Source organism: Pantherophis guttatus, chromosome 7 (genome assembly GCF_059756535.1).
Source record: "Pantherophis guttatus breed Tessera chromosome 7, ASM5975653v1, whole genome shotgun sequence".
NCBI lineage: Eukaryota > Metazoa > Chordata > Lepidosauria > Squamata > Colubridae > Pantherophis > Pantherophis guttatus.
Window position 1 is genome coordinate 37,585,854 of NC_142069.1, and position 19,818 is coordinate 37,605,671.

A 19,818-nucleotide genomic window follows, 5' to 3' on the forward strand; every position below is an offset into this window, starting at 1 on the left:
TTAATATTGACTGAGTGTGCTTTGAGACTCTAGGCATGTCAGATACTAAGAATGAATTATATGAATTAACAGGATACTAGTGTCAGCCTTGGAAGCCATATTAGGCCGGAAGCTTCAATGCTGCCACCTCCTCATGTGTGGGAAAGTAGGAGGGGGGGATTTAGGAGAGGGGAATTAGTAGACATAATAGCATTCTTCCTATCGGTCAAAGTCAGGGCGATCCAGCATCTGGAGGAGGCGTGGTCAGGGGCTGGGTCGAGGTGGAACGGACGTTGATTGGAGCATGTGATGGGAGAAGGGGGAGAAGGAGAAGATGGTTTTGGGAGAAGGGAGATGGTTTTGGGAGCTTTGAATTACTGAAGGAAAGCCCGGGCTTTTCGGGATTTCCCAGATGTGTCAGTTTACCTATTCGAGTAAAGAGAACTTTGGAAAATGCCTGCTTCCGCGTCTTTACTGGGAGTTGGGGGTTTTCTGGAACGCTGACAACTAGTGTTTGTAGCTCACCACTCAGTGCTTTGTACTAAAATAAATTGCATCTTCAGGTTCTGCCTGGTTGGTCTTCAAGATTCAGGATCTGGAATCTCATTTCTGGTTCCTCCTTTCCTCTTACAATTTAATTTAATTTGTATTCTTTGGATCAATAATTTTTTAAAAATCTTTTTGCCTTTTGTAGTTTATTAATCTTAGTATCCAATGTATTGTCTATAGGGCATTTGATACTCTTGCAAAAGCATTAAACCCAGGAGAAAGTACACCATGTCCAAGTTCTGCAGAAAGTATGGAAGCAAGTGCACATCTAGCTGGAGAAGAAGCAAGCATGAATATTGTTGAAATAGAAGGCCCACTACTAACCGATGTTCATGTAGCTTTCCGGGTACTTAAAATATGCATTTATTTATAACTCTGCTATTTAACTTCTGTAGGGATTATTTTAAAGTTTGAGTTTATATGCATTTAATATTTGAGGAATGTATTTAGATTCAATTTGAGTAGCTGACAGCTCTAGAGAATATATACAATTGCTTAATTGAACAATACAGATGCTCCTCATTTAACAGTCACAAGTGGAACCGGTAGCTTGGTCATTAAGCTGAGCAGTTGCTAAGTAAAACTGTTACTGTGCTTGTGATCTTCATCTTTGGTTTGCTTTACAGACCTTTAAAGGTCGTAAATGGGAGACTTGTCACAAAGTTACTTTTTATCACTACTGTAACTGTGAATAGTTCTTGTACAAGGCAAACAACAGAGAACATTTAGCAGTAATGAGAACTGATACTTTTGCAGTAAATCAACATAATAGAAAGGTTCAATAGAAATTCTGATAGATATGGATACTGCGCCTTGGTGGCGCAGCAGACTAAAGCACTGTTAAGTAACACCAGCTGCCTGCAATTACTGCAAGTTCAAATCTCACCAGGCTCAAGATTGATTTAGCCTTCCATCCTTTCGAGGTAGGTAAAATGAGGACCCGATTTGTGGGGGCAATAAGCTGACTTTGTATTAAAAAAAGAACACTGCTTGGGGAGGGGCGAAAGCCTACTAAGCAGGTATATACAAAAGTATGAAGGCTATTGCTTAACGCATTGTAAGCCACTCTGAGTCTCCGGAGAAGGGCGGCATATAAATCGAACCAATCAATCAATCAATCAATAATAAATACCCACCATGAGAGGTCTGTAGACTAATTTTACTAGATATGAAATTAAATAAAACAGTATTAAGTAATTTATATAGGATGTAGCTATTTTGATTTTTCCAACCAAGTTTAATGATACATTTTAATAATATGCTGCTAAAGAATAAATTATTTCAAAACCAGTGCAACATATTTCTTAATAAACAATGTTCATGTTTTTGTAGAATGTTCTACTTTGTGGCCTTTTTAACATAAAACATGCCTCCCACTATTATGTGACTTAATTTGGGGTTCTTGTAATATCTCAGCCTAGTACTTGGGGGGAAAGCCAGGTCTTAACAGCCTTACAGAAGGCCTGGAGGTTGGGAACCCCCCCCCCCAAAAAAAAAATCTGTTGTGCCACCTGGAGATAAGCATGGGTTAGAAGGAAAAAGAAAATTTTTATCTTTGCTAAATTAACAGTGATATTGAAATGGAAAAGATTACGTGGACATTATTTATTCTGTAAACTGTTTTAAATGTGACATTCTTTATTCTCAGTATAGTTTTATTGAAAGAAATACATTTATATTTAAATATTTACATGAAATTTTTATAATAATTCATTTCTCTGAGACAGATTATTGAGAATATTGGTATTAATTAAAAAGTGTTCCAATTCTGATAGTTGATACTATGCTAGGCTTTGAAACACACAAACACACACACATACACAAACAATTTATTCTTGTTAATATACAAATTATATCATTTCATCAATGAATCAAGTTCATTTTTAAAATTCTTTTCTGACAGCTCACCATGCCTTCACCTATGCCTGAATATTTGAATGTTCATTATATTTGTGAATCAGCTTCCAGATTGCTTTTCTTATCTATGCACTGGGCCCGTTCTATTCCTTCCTTTCAAGCTTTAGGGTAAGTACTGAAAAAGTTGAATTAGATAATCAAGTTTCTAAGCAATATTTCTCTTGGCATATGTCAAAATATTTAGCTTGGATAATTCTAACATAATTGCATTAATATTGTTGCTATGGTGCATGGATAATTAAAAATATATAATTTTTACCTGGCTAAGCCAAACATTTATAGTTGGCCAAACATTTTATGCAAGATTCTAGCTTTTTCTGGGATGAGGACAGTATGCAAGCGTAAGTGTCATTGCTTAAAGTCATCCTAAGCATTTTCCAATAGTTCCAGCCTCTCCTTCAACTTTTCCTGACAGAGTGAACTTTTATGGCCAGAATATTCTACATACTTCGCTTATTTTACATAATTTTCATTATTACCTCCTATTGATCATGGTTAGCAGACGATGAGGATGCACTTGCTGTGACCAAATAAAATCCCTGAAGCTCACTTGTAATTTTTGCTCTTATGCGTTACACATGAAAAACAAAGGCATAGTGTCATAATTTGTTTATCTGCTCTTTATTTTAGAAATAAAAAGAGCAGGATTTTTTCCAATTAAGCTTTCTTTTACAACACAGATTTATATTACTTATTACTTGAAACTCATATTAAATAAAAAATATCAAAAATTTAACTTTTTCCAATCTGATATTTTCTAAATGCAATTCCCAAAAGGCTAAGCAAGAGGATAGATTATTTTCATTATACTAAAACACTTTATAAAACATCGGCTTTTCTCAGCATTTCAGTTTCATTTTCTGTCATGTCAGAAACCTCCAACTGATCTGGTACCATACAGATGAGTAGCATCTTAAATATAGATTTCCATGGAGAAGAATTTTATCATATGACTCATTGGGTGGATTTAAATGCATTAATACTGAACTATAAAGTTGATTTGGTTTGATTATATGAATCCAACCATTGTAGTTTATAAAGTGTTGTTTATGGCATTGTGTGATGTGTGTGAACCAACTAATAACCAAACTACCCTTATCTCTTTTCTGCTCCCTGATTCCTGCACTAAATTTATTAATGAGACACGTTTTATTAAAATTATGCCTCGAACTTTTCCTTGTACAATAAGAGAGACTGCATAACAGAATTATGCACATGTTGAATTGAAGCATATATTTTCATTAAATAATTCTGGTTTTTGTTTGTTTTTAAATAGGCAGGATAATAGCATATCGTTAGTAAAAGCCTGCTGGAATGAACTTTTTACACTTGGTTTGGCACAGTGTTCACAAGTAATGAATGTAGCAACAATCTTAACTGCATTTGTTAATCATCTTCACAATAGTTTACAGCAAGGTAAATATATTCTTACCAGGATCATACATAGATATGGGTGATTTCAGTAATTTGTGTTATTTGTTTTGCTATTGACATTTTATTATTATTTTTTTATTAATTTTCCAATAAACACAAAACCAAAGACATACATACAAAAATACAAGCAAAAACACCAAAAAAAGAAAAGAAAAGAAAAAAAAGGGAAAGAAGGAGAAAAGGAAAGGAAAAAGAGAGAAAAGGAAAGAAAAGAAAAAGGAAAAAAAAGGAATGCTATTGAAATCTTAAGGACTATTTGCATCTAATTGTATTCCTTATATTTGTTTTTGCCAAATATTTCCTTCTTTTTCTTTCTTCCATTTTAATCTGTTCAATTTTCAAACTTCATCTTTAATAGCAGTCAGTCAAGTTTTATGTACCCTGTGGTAATATAAATAATGCTGAATTGATAAGTGCATTCATACCAAAAAAGGGAGGCTGCTTTCACTCTTTTTCAGTAAAATAGAAATGGCACTATTTCATTATAAAAATAAGAGGAAATAGCAAATAGTCACCATTACCTGACTGATAAAAAGACAGTAAATTACTAATCTCTTAGTTGGTCTTGACAGCCATCTTTTAAAAGTTATTTTTTACTATTTTCTTCTGGACAGGCTGGTTTTTTGTTGTTGTTTTTTTTGCCAAATATACTGGTAGAAAAAACATAATATAAGGACATGTCATTATTTAGAGATACTTGAATTCATGCAAAAAGGAGATGAATAAAAGATGATTGAAAGGAAAAGAGTAAATATGGAAACAATTATAATTCTCCTGTTATTTTTTTATATCACTCTCCTATCACACTCTCCTTGTCTATGATTTCATACATTCATTCATTATTTCTGTTAATCTGTTATTTGTTTGTTTGTTTATTCCATTTCTATAGCTGCCCATCTCAAACCAATTGATATTAGTATATCAAAATTAGCTGAGACTTTGGTTAATTCTAAAAGAATATATGTGTGTTTGTGTGTGTATGTATTATTTCTGTAGATAGAATAATAAACATTATTGCTACATAGATTGTGAAAAGTGTAATTAACTATTTTCTGACAGAGTATAACAGTGGTTATCTGGATTTAAATTTCCATTTAAAATAATTTAAAATTCTAAATAAGAATCTTTGTATTGCTGTGTATTAATGTAGATAAGTTGTCAACAGATAGAGGAAAACTAGTGATGGAGCATATCTTCAAACTTCAGGAGTTCTGCAACAGCATGGTGAAGCTTTGTCTTGATGGTTATGAATATGCTTATTTGAAAGCAATTGTCCTCTTCAGTCCAGGTATGTAAACAGATGAATTTAAAGCATTTGTCCTTCTTCTGTCTGTGTGAAAATATGGCCTATAGAAAAGCTGCCTTCTCATAAATAAATTCTTATGCATGGCTGCTTTAACTAAATTTATCTAAGCATCCAGCTTTCTTATGTTGAAAAATTATCTTTGTTAAAGCAATAAAAATGATTGTCCTTACTATTTTACTTGAGATTACACTAATTTCAAATACCTCTGATCCAGACATATTTGAATATATTTTGGGTAGAAACATTCTCTTCTTGGGGGAAATAACTTGTGCCATAGTTAACTTTTCTATAAATATATTGACTTGAGATCATCCATTTTTGTTCATATTTCATCTTATCAATACATATTTATTTATTTATTTATTTTATCAAATTTATATGCCGCCCTTCTCCCGTAGGACTTGGGGCAGCTCACAGAATAGAAACAACATAACAATAAAATAGTGCTAAAACAAGCCAATTTAAAATCCCCAGACAATTAAAACCTCGCGGCAGATCAGGGAATTTGCTGAAAAAGCCATGTCTTCAGGTCGGCGCAGAAAGTACGGAGGTCGGGGGCCGTCCGGAGCCCGGTGGGTAACCCATTCCAGAGGGTCGGTGCGACCACAGAAAACGCCCTCATCCTGGGGGCCGCCAGCCGACATTGTCTGGCCGACGGCACCCAGAGGAGGGCAGTCCTATGTGAGCGCACTGGGCGGTGGGAGGCTGGTAGGAGGTGGTCTTGCAAGTAGTACCCCGGGCCCATGCCATGAAGGGCTTTATAGGTAAGTACCAGCACCTTGAAGTGGATCCGAAGGGCCACCGGCAGCCAGTGCAGCTCGCGCAGGAGAGGTGTTACACGGGAGTAACGGGAAGCTCCCGTAACAACCCGCGTGGCCGCATTCTGGACCAGCTGGAGCCTCCGGGTGCACCCCAAGGGCAGCCCCATGTAGAGGGCATTGCAGTAATCCAACCGAGATATAGATATAACCTAATAATTAACAACAATATATGGATGTCTCAATCATTTTTAAATTAGTATGTGGGCTGTGAATATGGTCCAAGATTGATGCTGAGTTATTACATGGATATAATGCTGAAGTGGAGTAATCTGAGGAATCTGACAATGCGTATGTCTCAGTAACATGTTTTTGGATTTTAAAACTGGAACTAGCAGTTCACAAAAAAAATCATACAAAATTTCAGAATAGGAATGAGAATGGGAACAGAACAGAACAGAATGAAGATACCTTGGAGGTCTTCTAGTCCAACCCCCTGCTCAGGCAGGAAACCCTAGGCCTATACCATTTCAGATAAATGGTTTTCCAGTTTCTTCTTTAAAACTTCCAGTGTTGGAACATTCACAACTTCTGGAGACTAGATTGTCAAAATCTCACAAAATACTGATACAAGACCTTGGGATTTATTTAGTTTTATTTCAATAAATAATTTTTTAAATAAATTTTATTTAAATTTATATGATTGCCTAAGAAGCTCAAGTTAATAAAATGCTGTCCTTTACTCTGGATGGATCTTGGAAGGAAAGTACCAATTTTGTAATGTAATTGATATCACACAAGGACTATTATCTTCCCCATATGTGGGTCAGAAAGCATTTTTCACTTCAATAGATTTCGAGTTCTGATAATTTTTATGGGACCCATTGAGTTCTGATATCTCTACCTGTTCAAATAAAATGTTATTTTTCCAGCAAAGTCACTATAAATGTGGTAGTCCTAATTCTCAACATGTAATGAACAATTTAAAAATCAAACTATTTGTCATAAGATATGTTTAGTTGCACCCTTCTTATAGCTGTATTATTTCAAGTAAATATAACTGTAGATTTGTTTTAGATCACCCAGGCTTAGAAAATGTGGTACAGATTGAAAAATTTCAAGAAAAGGCATATATGGAATTCCAGGATTATGTAATGAAAGTATATCCCGATGATACCTACAGGTGTGTAGAATCTGAACAAGTATCTTATTTCCATGTTTTTAAAAGGCTTCTTTTAAAATTTGAGAAACTTCAAGCTTTTTTTTCTATCTTCACTGTGGGGTGATATTGTTATAGTGTTACCCTGTTGCATTTTCTTGCAGGAATAACAGTAAATGAATAGTAGATATAAATTTAAATTCATATTTGATTTTCCCCTAAAATAATAGGGTGTAAAGTCACAGGCTGTATAAAGACTAGTAAAAAATTAATCCTGTAGGGCTGCACACATATTTTAAATGTTTATTAGTATAAAAACTATATGGTGCCATTGAAGTATACACACAACAAGAACCTGTCAGTTATTTTGTACAAGTAAATATTTCCAATTTAGTACTACTTGTAAAAATTCTGTCCGTTCCAGGCAATATTGTGTTCACCTGAACACTGAACTCTTTTTTCCTGTAGCACCAAAACTTTTATCAACAAATAAGGATTTAAAATATAGCATATTCTTTATTCAATTACTATTAATATAACAAATCTTACAAAATTAAGATTTGGATTGGTTAATTTCTGGGTAAATAATCCCTGAAGGAAGTCTAAATCTCTATCTTGCAGCATAAGTAAAAAAATATAATTAGAATATTAAAACATTAAAACTACAGAGATTATTATTTTAAAACTATACTGAAATCAGAACTAAGAAACAGGACGTGAATGAAATCTTCTTACCCCATCAGCCACCTCCATTGGTGAATGTACCCCTTGGGGTCCCATGCCAACTGGCAAATCCAAGGTTTGATACCCTTCCAGACGGCAAAAGGCTGGGAGCAGTTTTCACCTTCAGTGGTAGAGTCTTCCCCAGCGATGGAACCACAATGGTTCTTCTTGAACCCGCCTGCTGAAATTCCTCAGCTGATGGGACCCATACCAGCTTCTTCCACTGGCATGAGTGGGGCGGGTTAGTCCCATTTGGAGACTCCTTAGATATCCTGGACCCATGCCATGTAGGGCTTTACCTGGATACATGACCCACACCATGTACGGCTTTACCTGGATACAGCTCCTTAGATATCCTGGACCCACACCATGTAGGGCTTTAAAAGTAAAAGGCAACCAATGCAGCAAGTGCAGTAGTGGTGTTATATGTGCAGCCCTAGGAGCTTCCATTGTGTGCTGTGTGCTACTGCATTCTGCATCAGCTGCAGCTTCTGATTAGATTATTCAAGGGTAGCTCCAGGTAAAATGTGTTGCGGTAATCCAGCCAAGAGATGACTAAAACATGAGTGACTATGTTCAGATCCAACTAAGAGCGAACTCGTGCACAATACAGTTGGTATAAAGGCCCTCTTGGCCACAACTGCCACCTCGTTTTAGAACAGGAGTCGTGAGTCCAGAGGATCCCTTAGTCCTTTTGACAATAAATAGTGTAAACCTGGGTATACCATCTAGTGTGCTAGTGAACTAGTCAGTGGCATCTAACTGCTTCCTATTGGAGGAAAATTGATGGGCTAAAAAGTTACTCAGCCTAATTGTATGATCTTGTATGACAGTTTTTAGGAATGAATCACTTGCAAAAGCTAGTGCAAAATTGAATAAAATGTAATAATTCAACATCAAAATTTCTTAACAAGTAGGGTAGCATACTTGTTTCTTTGCCACGTTGGGTTAGGATAAGCTATTGACTGTAAGATATACAATTGTGGAACTTTATTATGCATAATGTAGCAAAATTTCACACAGCAGCTCTGAATTTATGCAAACAACTAATTTCTAGACTATTTGAATAATATCTTCATATTTGCTCTCAAACATTATCATATATGAATAAACTATCAATTATTCACTTATGAATCTATTAGATTTTGTAATTGGATATAATTTTATATAACATCTTAGTGCACTATAAACCAAGCATCTAGTTTTAGAGTTCACTTATAACTAATTTTTTATTTTTTTTAAACAATCTAACCTAATCTTAAATATTAGTTTTTAGCTCCTAATTTTAGTGTTAATAGAATGCAGTTCCATGTTATTTCACTTATAGCCATATAAATTATATATGCATAGCTGGATTCTGTTACCCTTGTTTTAATGAAGTTACCAAACTGCTGTTTCTGTTAAAACTAATCCATAGATAATTGTAATGAAGTTTATCCAGACAGAATATTCAAATTTAATTACAATTGTAGTGCTCTTCATCATGTTGGATTCAAAGCAAAAAAGGTGCTTTAGAGTTATGTGGGGAGGGAGGAGGTCCTCACATAGTATCTGTCAAAAATTCCAGAAATGAGGTATTTAGCTTGAGTGGTCAACAGGATTGTATCATGAAAAATATGATTTAGCATTTATTGCTGAAAAACTATACTTTTTGTTTGCTAATATTCATTGGTATTAAATAATCAGTCTCGTCTGTACATGTAAAAGTGTGCCACTTGTTAGGATAAGGTTAGGATATAACCTTAACACCACTGTTTGTCCAATCTGTCTTCCAGGCTCTCTAGGCTACTTCTCAGATTGCCGGCTTTAAGACTGATGAGTGCAGCTATCACAGAAGAACTGTTTTTTGCAGGACTAATTGGAAATGTTCAGATTGACAGTATCATACCATATATTCTACGAATGGAGACTGCAGACTACAACTCTCAAATAATTGGTCATACTATATAAAAAAAAATTAAACCAGTTTCTATACCATGGCAATCGTGGTGATTTAAATGTACATTATCTCCAAGAGATAAAAAAAAAAAAAAGTTTTCCTGTGAAGGCATAGCACGAAAAATAAAGGAAGGTGCTAATTCTTCTTTAGCAATTCATTTGAAAAACACAATGGAATATCTTCAGTGGTACAGGATGACTTAGCTTTTATCTGATTTTCAAGAACTTTGTACATTTCTGATAATTAGTGAAAATCAAGAAGTGTAGTTCATCCTATTTTTGTAGCTTAGCTATACATGGAACTTGTGAACTCCAAGCAAATACACATAAGTTAACCTTTGATAAAGAGAAGCTTCATAAAAACATTTCAACCTGATACTAGGACAAATAAATTTCTTTTCCAAATATTCTGGATTCAGTATCTTGTTTCTACAAGTTTACTTTTGTCAGTTTTATTTCTCCTTTCATTTCTGATGAGACAGAGTTTCAATCCTGGATAACTCCTACTTTTTTCAGAAGTTAATTTTTTATTCAGAAACAGGTGATTTTGGAGTTACTTAAAACAGGGCTTTATCTCATGTTACTGTTCCAAATCAGTGATTACATGCAGTAATTGTTATGTTCAGAGTTTTTAGTAGTTGCCAAGATTTCAGAGTAAATATAATCCTAGATATTTTAATCACATCAAGAATTGTTATTTTCTAACTCCTGTTATTTATAAATGCAAGATAATTTGTCACTGTGATTATGCTTTAATAATGTTTATCCACATGTATCTAGGTAAATTTGGAAGTTTATTGAATTTCATTGTATGCAACTCTATGAAACAATACATTCAGCCACATCCAGTATTATGTGAGCAATGATGCTTGCACTGTGTTCCCTCTCTCCTTTTCTATATCCTTGTGTATCCCAGGTTTGCTCCCTTATCTTAAACCTGGAGCAAATTTGGGAAGAATATAGAGAAAGTGAAAGATGACAGTAGAATTTTTCCCCATTGATACTGTTCCACCATCAGAATTACCCTAATGAATAAAATTACCACTTTTATTGGAAATGAATTTATTAAATTCTGTGTCCTTTAAGATTTAAGTTTCAGGTTTTCATTAAAGAATTCAGATAAAATTAATTTTTTTTGAAAAGGCAATAAGTGAATAAACAAGTAAACATTGATGAAATATATGTATTGCATACTAAATGGTATGTTGTTCCTAAATAGCAGTGATTGCACTAGAATCCTTATTTCATATTTTATGTTTCCATGTTTGAGTTTGCTACTTTGTATTTTCAGCTTTTGAAAACTTTTCCCAGTGCACCTTTCAGATTTATTAAAAGTGTGGTTTTTCATTAGTTGTTTAGTAAAGGTAGTAGAGTTCACCATATTACTATACCAGAGGATACTGATACAGTGGTGTTCTGTCAATTCACCCTTACTTTAGATATTCTTAATCAGCAATTGAACCATCTCTATCAAATTATGGGCTCTACTAATTAATAAAAAGGAGTTTATGTAATATGACAGGTAAGATTATTTACTTGAAGGTTCTAAAATTATTTGACTACAAAGGGATATATTTTATATATTTCATAATGAAACACCTAATAATGAATTGATTAGTTAATTTTTTTATGCACACAAAATATATGCATACACTTGGGCACATGCAGAAATTAATCATATCTACAGTTGTGGTAGCTTTTGCTGTATTTTTGGCAACATCTTACATATATAACTTGTCCTGTTTTAAAGCATATTTAAAAATCATTTGAATTGCACACCTCCCTAAATGGTGTCTGTAAATCTGTTCTGCAGTCAGTAGAAATTTTCTGAATTCCATTCCAATTTTTCATTCGTTTTAGTGATTCACTTGTAGTGTACACATCATAATGTCCCAATTACTACCTTATTGTGTAAATATACTGTTGTAAATGTCTTTAAACTTAAAGAAGTGTAAATTCTATTTTGGCTGTATTTTTAAAAAATAAATTGTAACTTTTATTATAGAATCCTGTTAATCGCATTTTTTTTAAAAAAAACCTCTCAGGCAAACTATTCATCAATATTACAGTTCAATATACAGTAATTAGCTGAAATTGTAACCAAATGATCACACTGGCTCTTCATTAGGTTTTTTCTACGTTTATTGCTCACTAGTTTACATCTTTTTACTTTTCCCATTCTATGTAATTTAGTTTGGTTTCCTGTTTGGAGATACAGTACCAAGTTTGAAAGCACAACAGAAATAATCAATAATCTTGAGTCTGATACACATTGAGTAATACTGAATCTGAAAATGTTATAAAATGGCGAGATAAAAGTTATATTTCCAAATGGCATTCATTTCATATTCAATTTTGTCACGCCAATGAATTGGTTTGCTCTAAATTGTGCATTAAAATTGCGAATACCGCCTTTCGCACGCGCAGCCGAGTAAGTAACGCGCGCGCCAAACAGACCAGTTTTCCTTCCTTCCTCGAGTCTGCAAAAAAAAACCAAAAAAAAAAAAACCAAGGAGCTGCGACGCAGGCGCAGAAACGAGTAAAGGGGCGGAGCTCCAGGAGAATAGGGAAAATGGCGGAATACGTGCAGGTGATGAAGAGGGCGTTGCAACAGCTCGGTGGACATGGCGGCATCCGTGGCCTTATGTGGCAGCTGCTCAGGTGAAATGTGCTGATTGCGCCAACGTGAGGAACTAGGACGGGCGGTCCTTTCCACCTGGGGAACGCCTTGCCGGAAACTCCGGCTCGCAGGGTTGAATGACATGACCCTCAGAGGATCGTTAGAGGAGAAAGTATTTCCAGAAATTCGTGAGTTAAGCAGAAAAGGGCCGAAAGGAAGCCGACCTTTGATGTCCGGAGCGGGCATCTCTCGAAGATGGGAACTAGGGCGATCTTATAATGAAGAGGTCTTCAAACTTGGCCGCTTTAAGACTTGTGGACTCCAACTCCCAGAATTCTCCAGTCAGCTATGCTGGCTGGAGAATTCTGGGAGTTAAAGTCCACAAGTCTTAAAGCGGCCAAGTTTGAGGACTTCTGTTATAATGGCTGCAAAGCCTGTTGTTGGGAAGGTCACTGTTGGGAAGCTTTCTCTAACTTTGGGCTCTTCTTGACTGGGGCGTAATCCCTGCGAAAGGACGGGGCTCTGTTTATGGGCGCCGTCCAAGGTTTGAGAGATACAGGTTGCATTCAGTCACTCTCCCCCAGTCACTCCTGACGTCGAGCTGCTCTTTGCCTCCCGACCTTGCTTTTAACAAGGTTACTGTAACTGGACTAAGAAATACATTTGCGCCGATTGTTTCACCGGTGCTGTGCTGAAGGAAAGGATAGCAATAGTTTTAAATAATACGGCGGAGATGGTTTAGTCACTTAGAGAACAGATAATTGATTACAATTATTTGGGAATAATTTTTCAGGCTGCTAACTCATTGGCAGATAACTTGTCTAGTTGCAAGCAAGTTATGTAGAAATAATAATATTTCTGTGGTATTATTTGTAAGAATGTAATAAATAATAATGTAATATATAGGGGACTTGATTATTTTCACCTTCCCCTAATAGTTTTGTTTATTTGGAGCAGCAACTGAAAAAAAAAATCTTATCCATTTGATTGCCCTAATAAGATATTTGAAAGGTAAAACCAACCAAAGCTACCTTTTACAGTAGTTTTGCATTAGTTATCTAACAGTGATCTCCAGGCTTTCAGATAGATACTTTCACAATTTATTTGAAGGTGACAGAGACTCAAGATCACATAACTATAAACCCCTTGAAGATTTTATCTTATTTTGGACATTCACAGGGTCAATGATCTGAAGATTGGTACCCTAGTAGGGTCTGATAAGTATGGAAACAAATACTATGAAGACAAGAGGTTCTTTTTTGGTAAGTAAGGATACTTGGATTATTTGAGTTTATTCTTCTAAAGAATTTGGGTTATTTAACATATTTACCAACAATAATAGTATTGTTTTTTCTTGTGTCTTATATGGATATAATTAAATTTGATGTTAAATAGGAAAAGCCAATAGCAATAAGAAGTCATTGTTGCCACAACAGAGACTTGGATTTTTGCTCAAATAAATATATTTTAAAATGGGTTAAATAGTATTAAATCTTTTGTATGACTAAGCCAGATTTTGATCTTGCTTTTCTGGCATTATTTTAGCTTTAAAAAGTAACTTTACTTAAAAAAAAGTTCATGCATAGAAAAAATAAACAATGTTAGTGTTTTAAAACATGTTTGCATTTGTTTATTCATTGTATATGGCTGCCCATCTCACATCCTGACTCTAGACAACCTTCAATTTTAAAATAAGTAAAAATATATACAATTACTAAAATAAACTTAAAAATGAATCACAGGTAAAATATGTGGCAGTTGAAGAATCATAAAAGATGTTCAATATAGTCAGGAAACTTGATCACACATGGGGGCAGACGTAGTTATTGAACCGGATCTTCAAGACTTTCCGAAAGGCCCACAGAATGGGAGTGAACCAAATCTCAATGTTCCAGAAGCGGAAAGGGGTCTTGTTTGGGTTCTGCCTGCTGAGACTACTTAGCCTATGGAATCTACAACATGCTTCTCCTATGGGTCAAATAGGAAGGATAGAAACAATCAGAGAGACACAGACCCGTAATTTAATTAGAAGAATAATTAATACATAATAATTATATTGATCACAGGTTCCTTAGTATTGCAAAATATTGTATTTTACGTTTCTCATACAAATAAAACTGTTAAGGGAAATTTAATCTTAAGAGATGTATAAACTCCAGATTTATAAATCTGAAAATGGTAAATAATTTGTATCAAAATTAGAAGTATAAACAAGTAGTTTATCTTATAGAAACCAATAGATATTTGTCCTTGTAATTCCATTTGAAATGTTACCATTAGAAGTTATTTTTCCTATATAATAGTTATTTAAATTGCTAAATTAAAATATTAGTTCCTGGGAAGTCATAGTAAAGATACATATATTGTCCTGCATTCTTCTATTTAAAAAAACAACAACTGTATATGTGAATGATATTTTTGGTTTCTAATTATCCTCTTTCTTTCCATATGTCAAGCTAGTCCTTCCCAAAATTGAGAATAGAACTATAGATTGCCATAAAACTTGATTTTGTATAACTCTAAGAGAATTAGTTTGTAATTAATAAAATAGCATACATAGATCTTTTAAAAATTCTGATATACTTTTTAAAATTGTTATCTTTAAGGTCGTCATAGGTGGGTCATATATACCGCAGAAATGGATGGCAAGAACACATACTGGGATTTAGATGGAAGCATGATACCTCCTGAATGGTAAATACATACATTTATTTATGTTTTTAATAACTTGTAAAACAGGTATCTCAGAACAATTCTGTTTATAAAGTAAATTAATTTGAGTCTTTTAAACTATACCTGAGTCTCTAACCCTTTACCAGCAAATGGATCATTATGGATCATTATGGTCGTTACATCAGATCAGTGAAAGTGTTAGGTTCAAACATCACTATAAATACATATTTATTACTGGAAACTAACCAGTGTCTTTGGAATTTTGTTTTATGTACTTGTAGAGTGATTGGTAACATTCTGTGGAAATATTAAATAGCCTTATTGGTATTTTATCGTGATAAGATCTGAAAAAACATGTTACAAAAAGTTTGCTAGAACCAAAAACAATATTACATATGAAGTTCCATTGTCTGTCTTGGCTGTTTTGGAAAAGAAATATGATTCAAATAATACTAAAATTTTGTCTTTTGTTTTCCTTTAAATTAGACTTTAGAGGGGGTGGGGCTACAGTAGTCCAAACAATTGCCATAATGATTGTGCTAATTTACCACAATAACATCCCACTTCTTTCCTGTACACACTTTGTTCCCTCCCTCTCCATCCTGGTTAATTTATTTTAATTTGATTTTAAATGTATGATCTTATTTATTGTTTTAATGTTTTTAGAACATTTTAATTGAATGTCTGTAGATCGCCTAGAATTGCTTCTGGCAAGTTGGGTGGCATACAAATTAAATAAATAATTCTTAGCTTAAGCTTTAGAAATAAGGCACAGTGCCTATAATTTTTTTTGCCATATTCTTCATTTAATGTCTAATGATTAATCTGTCAATTGCTAATTGCTTTGAAAAACTATGTATATTAATACCTACAGTTTTAGTCAAGGTCATTAAATGTTCTGTAATATTGTACTGTTGGATATTTTCAATTGCACCATCATTGATAAGTTTTAAATATTACATGAATATTTTATGAATATATTAAATATTACATTTTCCCATTACTTCAATGGAAAAAATTCTGATTTAACAATAACCATTTTGCTGCTTTAATTTAATTTAATTCTTGTAAGAACTTGTTCTGTTTTTTTAAAGTTTGATTAGTATTTATGTTATAGTATGCTAATTTCTAAGGTTTGCATATTTAAAAAATGCTTTGGAAGAAAAGTTTTGGTTAAAGCAGGCCTATGTTTTTCAGTCTTTCACTGAAGCCTGGGGAGAGAAATCTCTAAATTTTTGTTTTCATGTGGAAACAGTACTGAGAATTTAAAATTAAATGCAATGAATAAAATAAATTCTATCACTCTGGATCCTTGATGTACTCATTGGTATAAATAAGAGAATTTTTTTCCTGATTTTCCTCATTAGACCTTTTATCATATTTTTATTTAATCAGCTTGTCACAACCAGGTTTCTCTTGGACTACTGCATCCGTACTTCAAAACTCCTGATTACCATTCATTGGCAGCAGAAAAGTCTATAAAACTAAGTAATATTTGCAGTCCAAATCTTATAGCCTTAGCTTTGTCAAGTTATTGAATATGAGAAATTGCCCTTAGTTTTTTGACAACTATATTCAATTTCCATGACTTCAAATTTATTAAATATAAAATTTAACCGATAAGTCTGCATAATTTTAAAAATGTAAATATTTTTTATGTTTTAGGTAGTATAACTGTTGTCCATAAAACATAATTTGTTGTGAACCTATGTGTGCAAATATATGTCCTTAGGAAATATTTTTTATTGTATTGTTTTCGTTACAAGGCATCGTTGGATTCACTGTATGACAGAAGATCCCCCAACTACACATCCACCAGTGAGTCGTAAATTCATTTTCCAAAATCATAGAATGAATGAAAGTGGTACTCCTAAACAATATGTACCATACTCTACAACACGTAAGAAGATACAAGAGTGGGTTCCACCATCTACACCTAGCAAGTGAAAGAAAAAGAACATGGTGATTTGCAAGAAAAAGATTGTTTGTTGTGCATCTTTATTTAAAATAAAAATTTTGATTAAAAACATTTTGAAATCAAAAAACTGTTGGGAAAGAGTTATCTGAGTAATGGAATGGGCAGAAACCGGATATATAATATGCTGTAAAAGTGCATGTTTGGGGAATATTTTTGTAGAATTGAGAGTCTGGTAGAATCCAGTAGCTTTCATTATAAAATATTCCTCAGTAAGAAAACAATATAAGATCAAACAAGAATGTAGCTTACCATATCATAAATACTCTGTCCAAGATCTGGGAAAACAATCCAAGTTTTCAACAATTTACATAAAGTCACTAAGAGGAAGTAGTATAGATCACTCTGAGAATGTCATTTCAAAGGATGAGGAGGTTGCCACTGGGAAGACACACTGCTTGATTGATGGAACCTGGAACATACCTACTCTTCCTGACCTCACCAGATGGATAGAAACATGGATTAATGGATCTCTATTATAATCATTGTAGGATATATAAATTATTAGATATATAAATTAGATGTATAAAAGCTTCAAGTCACACAGTGTGCAATGGAAAAACTAATACTAAAAACTTTACTCGGAGACTAAATCAGAAGTGAGGAATGTCAACTAACTTCAAACAAAATTTCTTGATTCCACCTGTAACACCATACCAAAACAAGTAATGAAATATAGATATCTGTTGAATGTCTAATGTTAACACTATCTGGGTGAATAAAATAAAGTGAAAATACAGTCTAACAAATCAATTATTTTATTTCTTGCACTTTTGATTTGACCTTGAAAAGAATATTGTTCAATGCAGGATGTTTTGAAGTGCTTCAAATTAACATGCTTTTAAGATTTGTCTAAAGGTTTATAATATCTAAAAGAATCAGCAGCGTAAAATCTTTGAACTTCAATAATGTTTTAATAATGTCACTAGTATATTCAAAATTTAGACTAGTTACCAAATTCTGAGTTAAAATAATTTATACATAAAATTTTATTTATTTATTTATTTATTTATTAAATTTATATACCGCCCTATTCCTAAGGGACTCAGGGCGGTGAACAGCGAACGATAAAAATACATGTAATACAAACGTTAATAATAAAAAAAAACCAATTAAAATATACTAAACATTCTGGTCCTAGATAATTCAAGACATCCCAGTTTAAAATAAAATCAAAAAGCAATATAAAGGGAAAGTTAGGCCAGGCCGGCCTGCTGAAACAGGAATGTTTTGAGGGCACGGCGGAAAGTGCGCAGATCCGGAATCTTCTGTATCTCTGGGGGGAGCTCGTTCCAGATGGTGGGTGCCCCCACAGAAAAGGCTCTCCCCCTGGGGGCCGCCAGTCGACATTGTTTGGCTGACGGCACCCTGAGAAGCCCCTCTCTATGGGAGCGTACTGGGCGGTGAGAGGCTATTGGTGGCAGAAGGCGGTCTCGTAAGTACCCCGGTCCTAAGCCATGGAGTGCTCTAAAGGTGGTAACTAAGACCTTGAAGCGCACCCGGAAGAGCACAGGGAGCCAGTGCAGCTCGCGCAGGAGGGGAGCCACATGGAGCGCCATGCTGCTCCCATAACTACCCATAAAATTGATCAAATAAATGAATATCAAATATTGTATTTAGAATATTTTTCTTTGATATAGTATAGTGACTGAGCTATAAATAAAGTCATCCAGAATAATGTTCCTTTTTCTAGGAATTCATTCAGCTAATGTCAGCTCTGCCATGTAAAAGATCTTGAGTAAGCCCTTTTCAGTGCTTTAGAAAATCCTCCTTTCATTGTTGTCATTTTGTCCTACAGAATTTAACATTGATTTAATTTTAACATATTGTAAAGTTAAATGACGTGCATACTACTATTCAAGCTAAATATGAAAATAATAATTTCTGTCCTAGTTGTTTCTCTTGAGTACATTTAAATATTCAAATATTATGCTATGGATGTATCTTTGGTGCCATGTTATACAGTATAAACTATTCTGCCTGAAACTCTATATACATTTTAATAATTCTAATAAGTCAGTTTCCTAAACATAAATCTGTATAAAAGCTGAGGACTATTCAGAACCTTGCCCTTTGGGTAAATTATTAAATGTGGTAAATATGGAATACAATTAAGCCTATTTCTATATTATTGTTTAGAGAATTAAGATTAATATTACAAGTATTCAAGGCATATATACTGTACTGTCTTAGTTTTGTTATATATTAGCTGCATTTTGTCTCATTTGAATCCTAAAGGTTAATGGAAACTATTTAAAAGTTATGTTTCAAGTTCAGTTTTTTTGGCTTACCGTACCTACTAATTGCTAAGACCATGGTTTGCTTCATTTCAGACAGTAAAACAAATTTTGACTTATCTATACTGAATACAAAAAATTCAGAGTTCTTCCACAGCTGTGCCAGAGGAGGGAGTATATGAGTTTATTTTGACACTCAGCTCTAACCAGCACTTAGCCCTGTATTTCATACAGTATATACAATAAAACTGATGACAGGCTCTAGTGTACCTGTCTTCTAGTAAAGGCTGCTAAGTTTTCATTCTCTCTGTCCCTCTCAGTAGTAATTTCCTTGCAGCCTGAGAAGCAATAGGAAAAAAGATGGTCATTGATCATTTCTTAACAAAATCAAAAAGTTTTAAAAAATAAAAGGGCACAATTCCTTTTTGAAAAAGGCCAGCCAGATAAAATATCTTTATTATATATGATAAAAATAAACATATCACTCCAGAATATATTAAATACATACATATTATACATATTTTAAATGTATCAGTATACTTTTAAATGG

At 33.8% G+C, this 19,818-nt stretch overlaps 2 protein-coding genes across 15 annotated transcripts in view; both read left to right on the forward strand.

Moving 5' to 3' along the window:
- NR2C1 (nuclear receptor subfamily 2 group C member 1) overlaps positions 1-11,770 on the forward strand; it is a 30,135-nt gene extending 18,365 nt beyond the window's left edge. For 10 of the 14 annotated variants that reach the window (XM_034403081.3, XM_034403085.3, XM_034403082.3 and 7 more), the window contains 6 exons: positions 709-874; positions 2,432-2,553; positions 3,722-3,861; positions 5,030-5,167; positions 7,021-7,126; positions 9,601-11,770. In XM_034403081.3, coding sequence (XP_034258972.1) covers positions 709-874; positions 2,432-2,553; positions 3,722-3,861; positions 5,030-5,167; positions 7,021-7,126; positions 9,601-9,775 — 847 coding nt within the window. In that variant the 3' untranslated portion in view covers positions 9,776-11,770. The remainder of the gene's footprint in view (positions 1-708; positions 875-2,431; positions 2,554-3,721; positions 3,862-5,029; positions 5,168-7,020; positions 7,127-9,600) is intronic. The other 4 variants (XM_087873987.1, XM_034403084.3, XM_087873985.1 and 1 more) reach the window with 1 other exon arrangement.
- Positions 11,771-12,269: 499 nt separating this feature from the next.
- Positions 12,270-17,780, forward strand: NDUFA12 (NADH:ubiquinone oxidoreductase subunit A12). The gene is made up of 4 exons (XM_087873990.1): positions 12,270-12,424; positions 13,563-13,645; positions 14,990-15,077; positions 16,823-17,780. Exons 1-4 carry the CDS (start codon positions 12,336-12,338, stop codon positions 17,001-17,003), a joined length of 441 nt encoding a protein of 146 aa, XP_087730116.1. The 5' UTR covers positions 12,270-12,335; the 3' UTR covers positions 17,004-17,780.
- The last annotated feature ends 2,038 nt before the right edge of the window (positions 17,781-19,818 follow it).

What these genes read in the sequence shown, in the direction of transcription:
- NDUFA12 (XM_087873990.1), top strand. Translation starts at nt 12,336, where the DNA reads ATGGCGGAATACGTGCAGGTGATGAAGAGGGCGTTGCAACAGCTCGGT. An exon ending in CTTATGTGGCAGCTGCTCAG is followed by an intron (nt 12,425 to 13,562) that starts GTGAAATGTGCT and finishes GGACATTCACAG; the next exon opens with GGTCAATGATCTGAAGATTG. An exon ending in AGACAAGAGGTTCTTTTTTG is followed by an intron (nt 13,646 to 14,989) that starts GTAAGTAAGGAT and finishes GTTATCTTTAAG; the next exon opens with GTCGTCATAGGTGGGTCATA.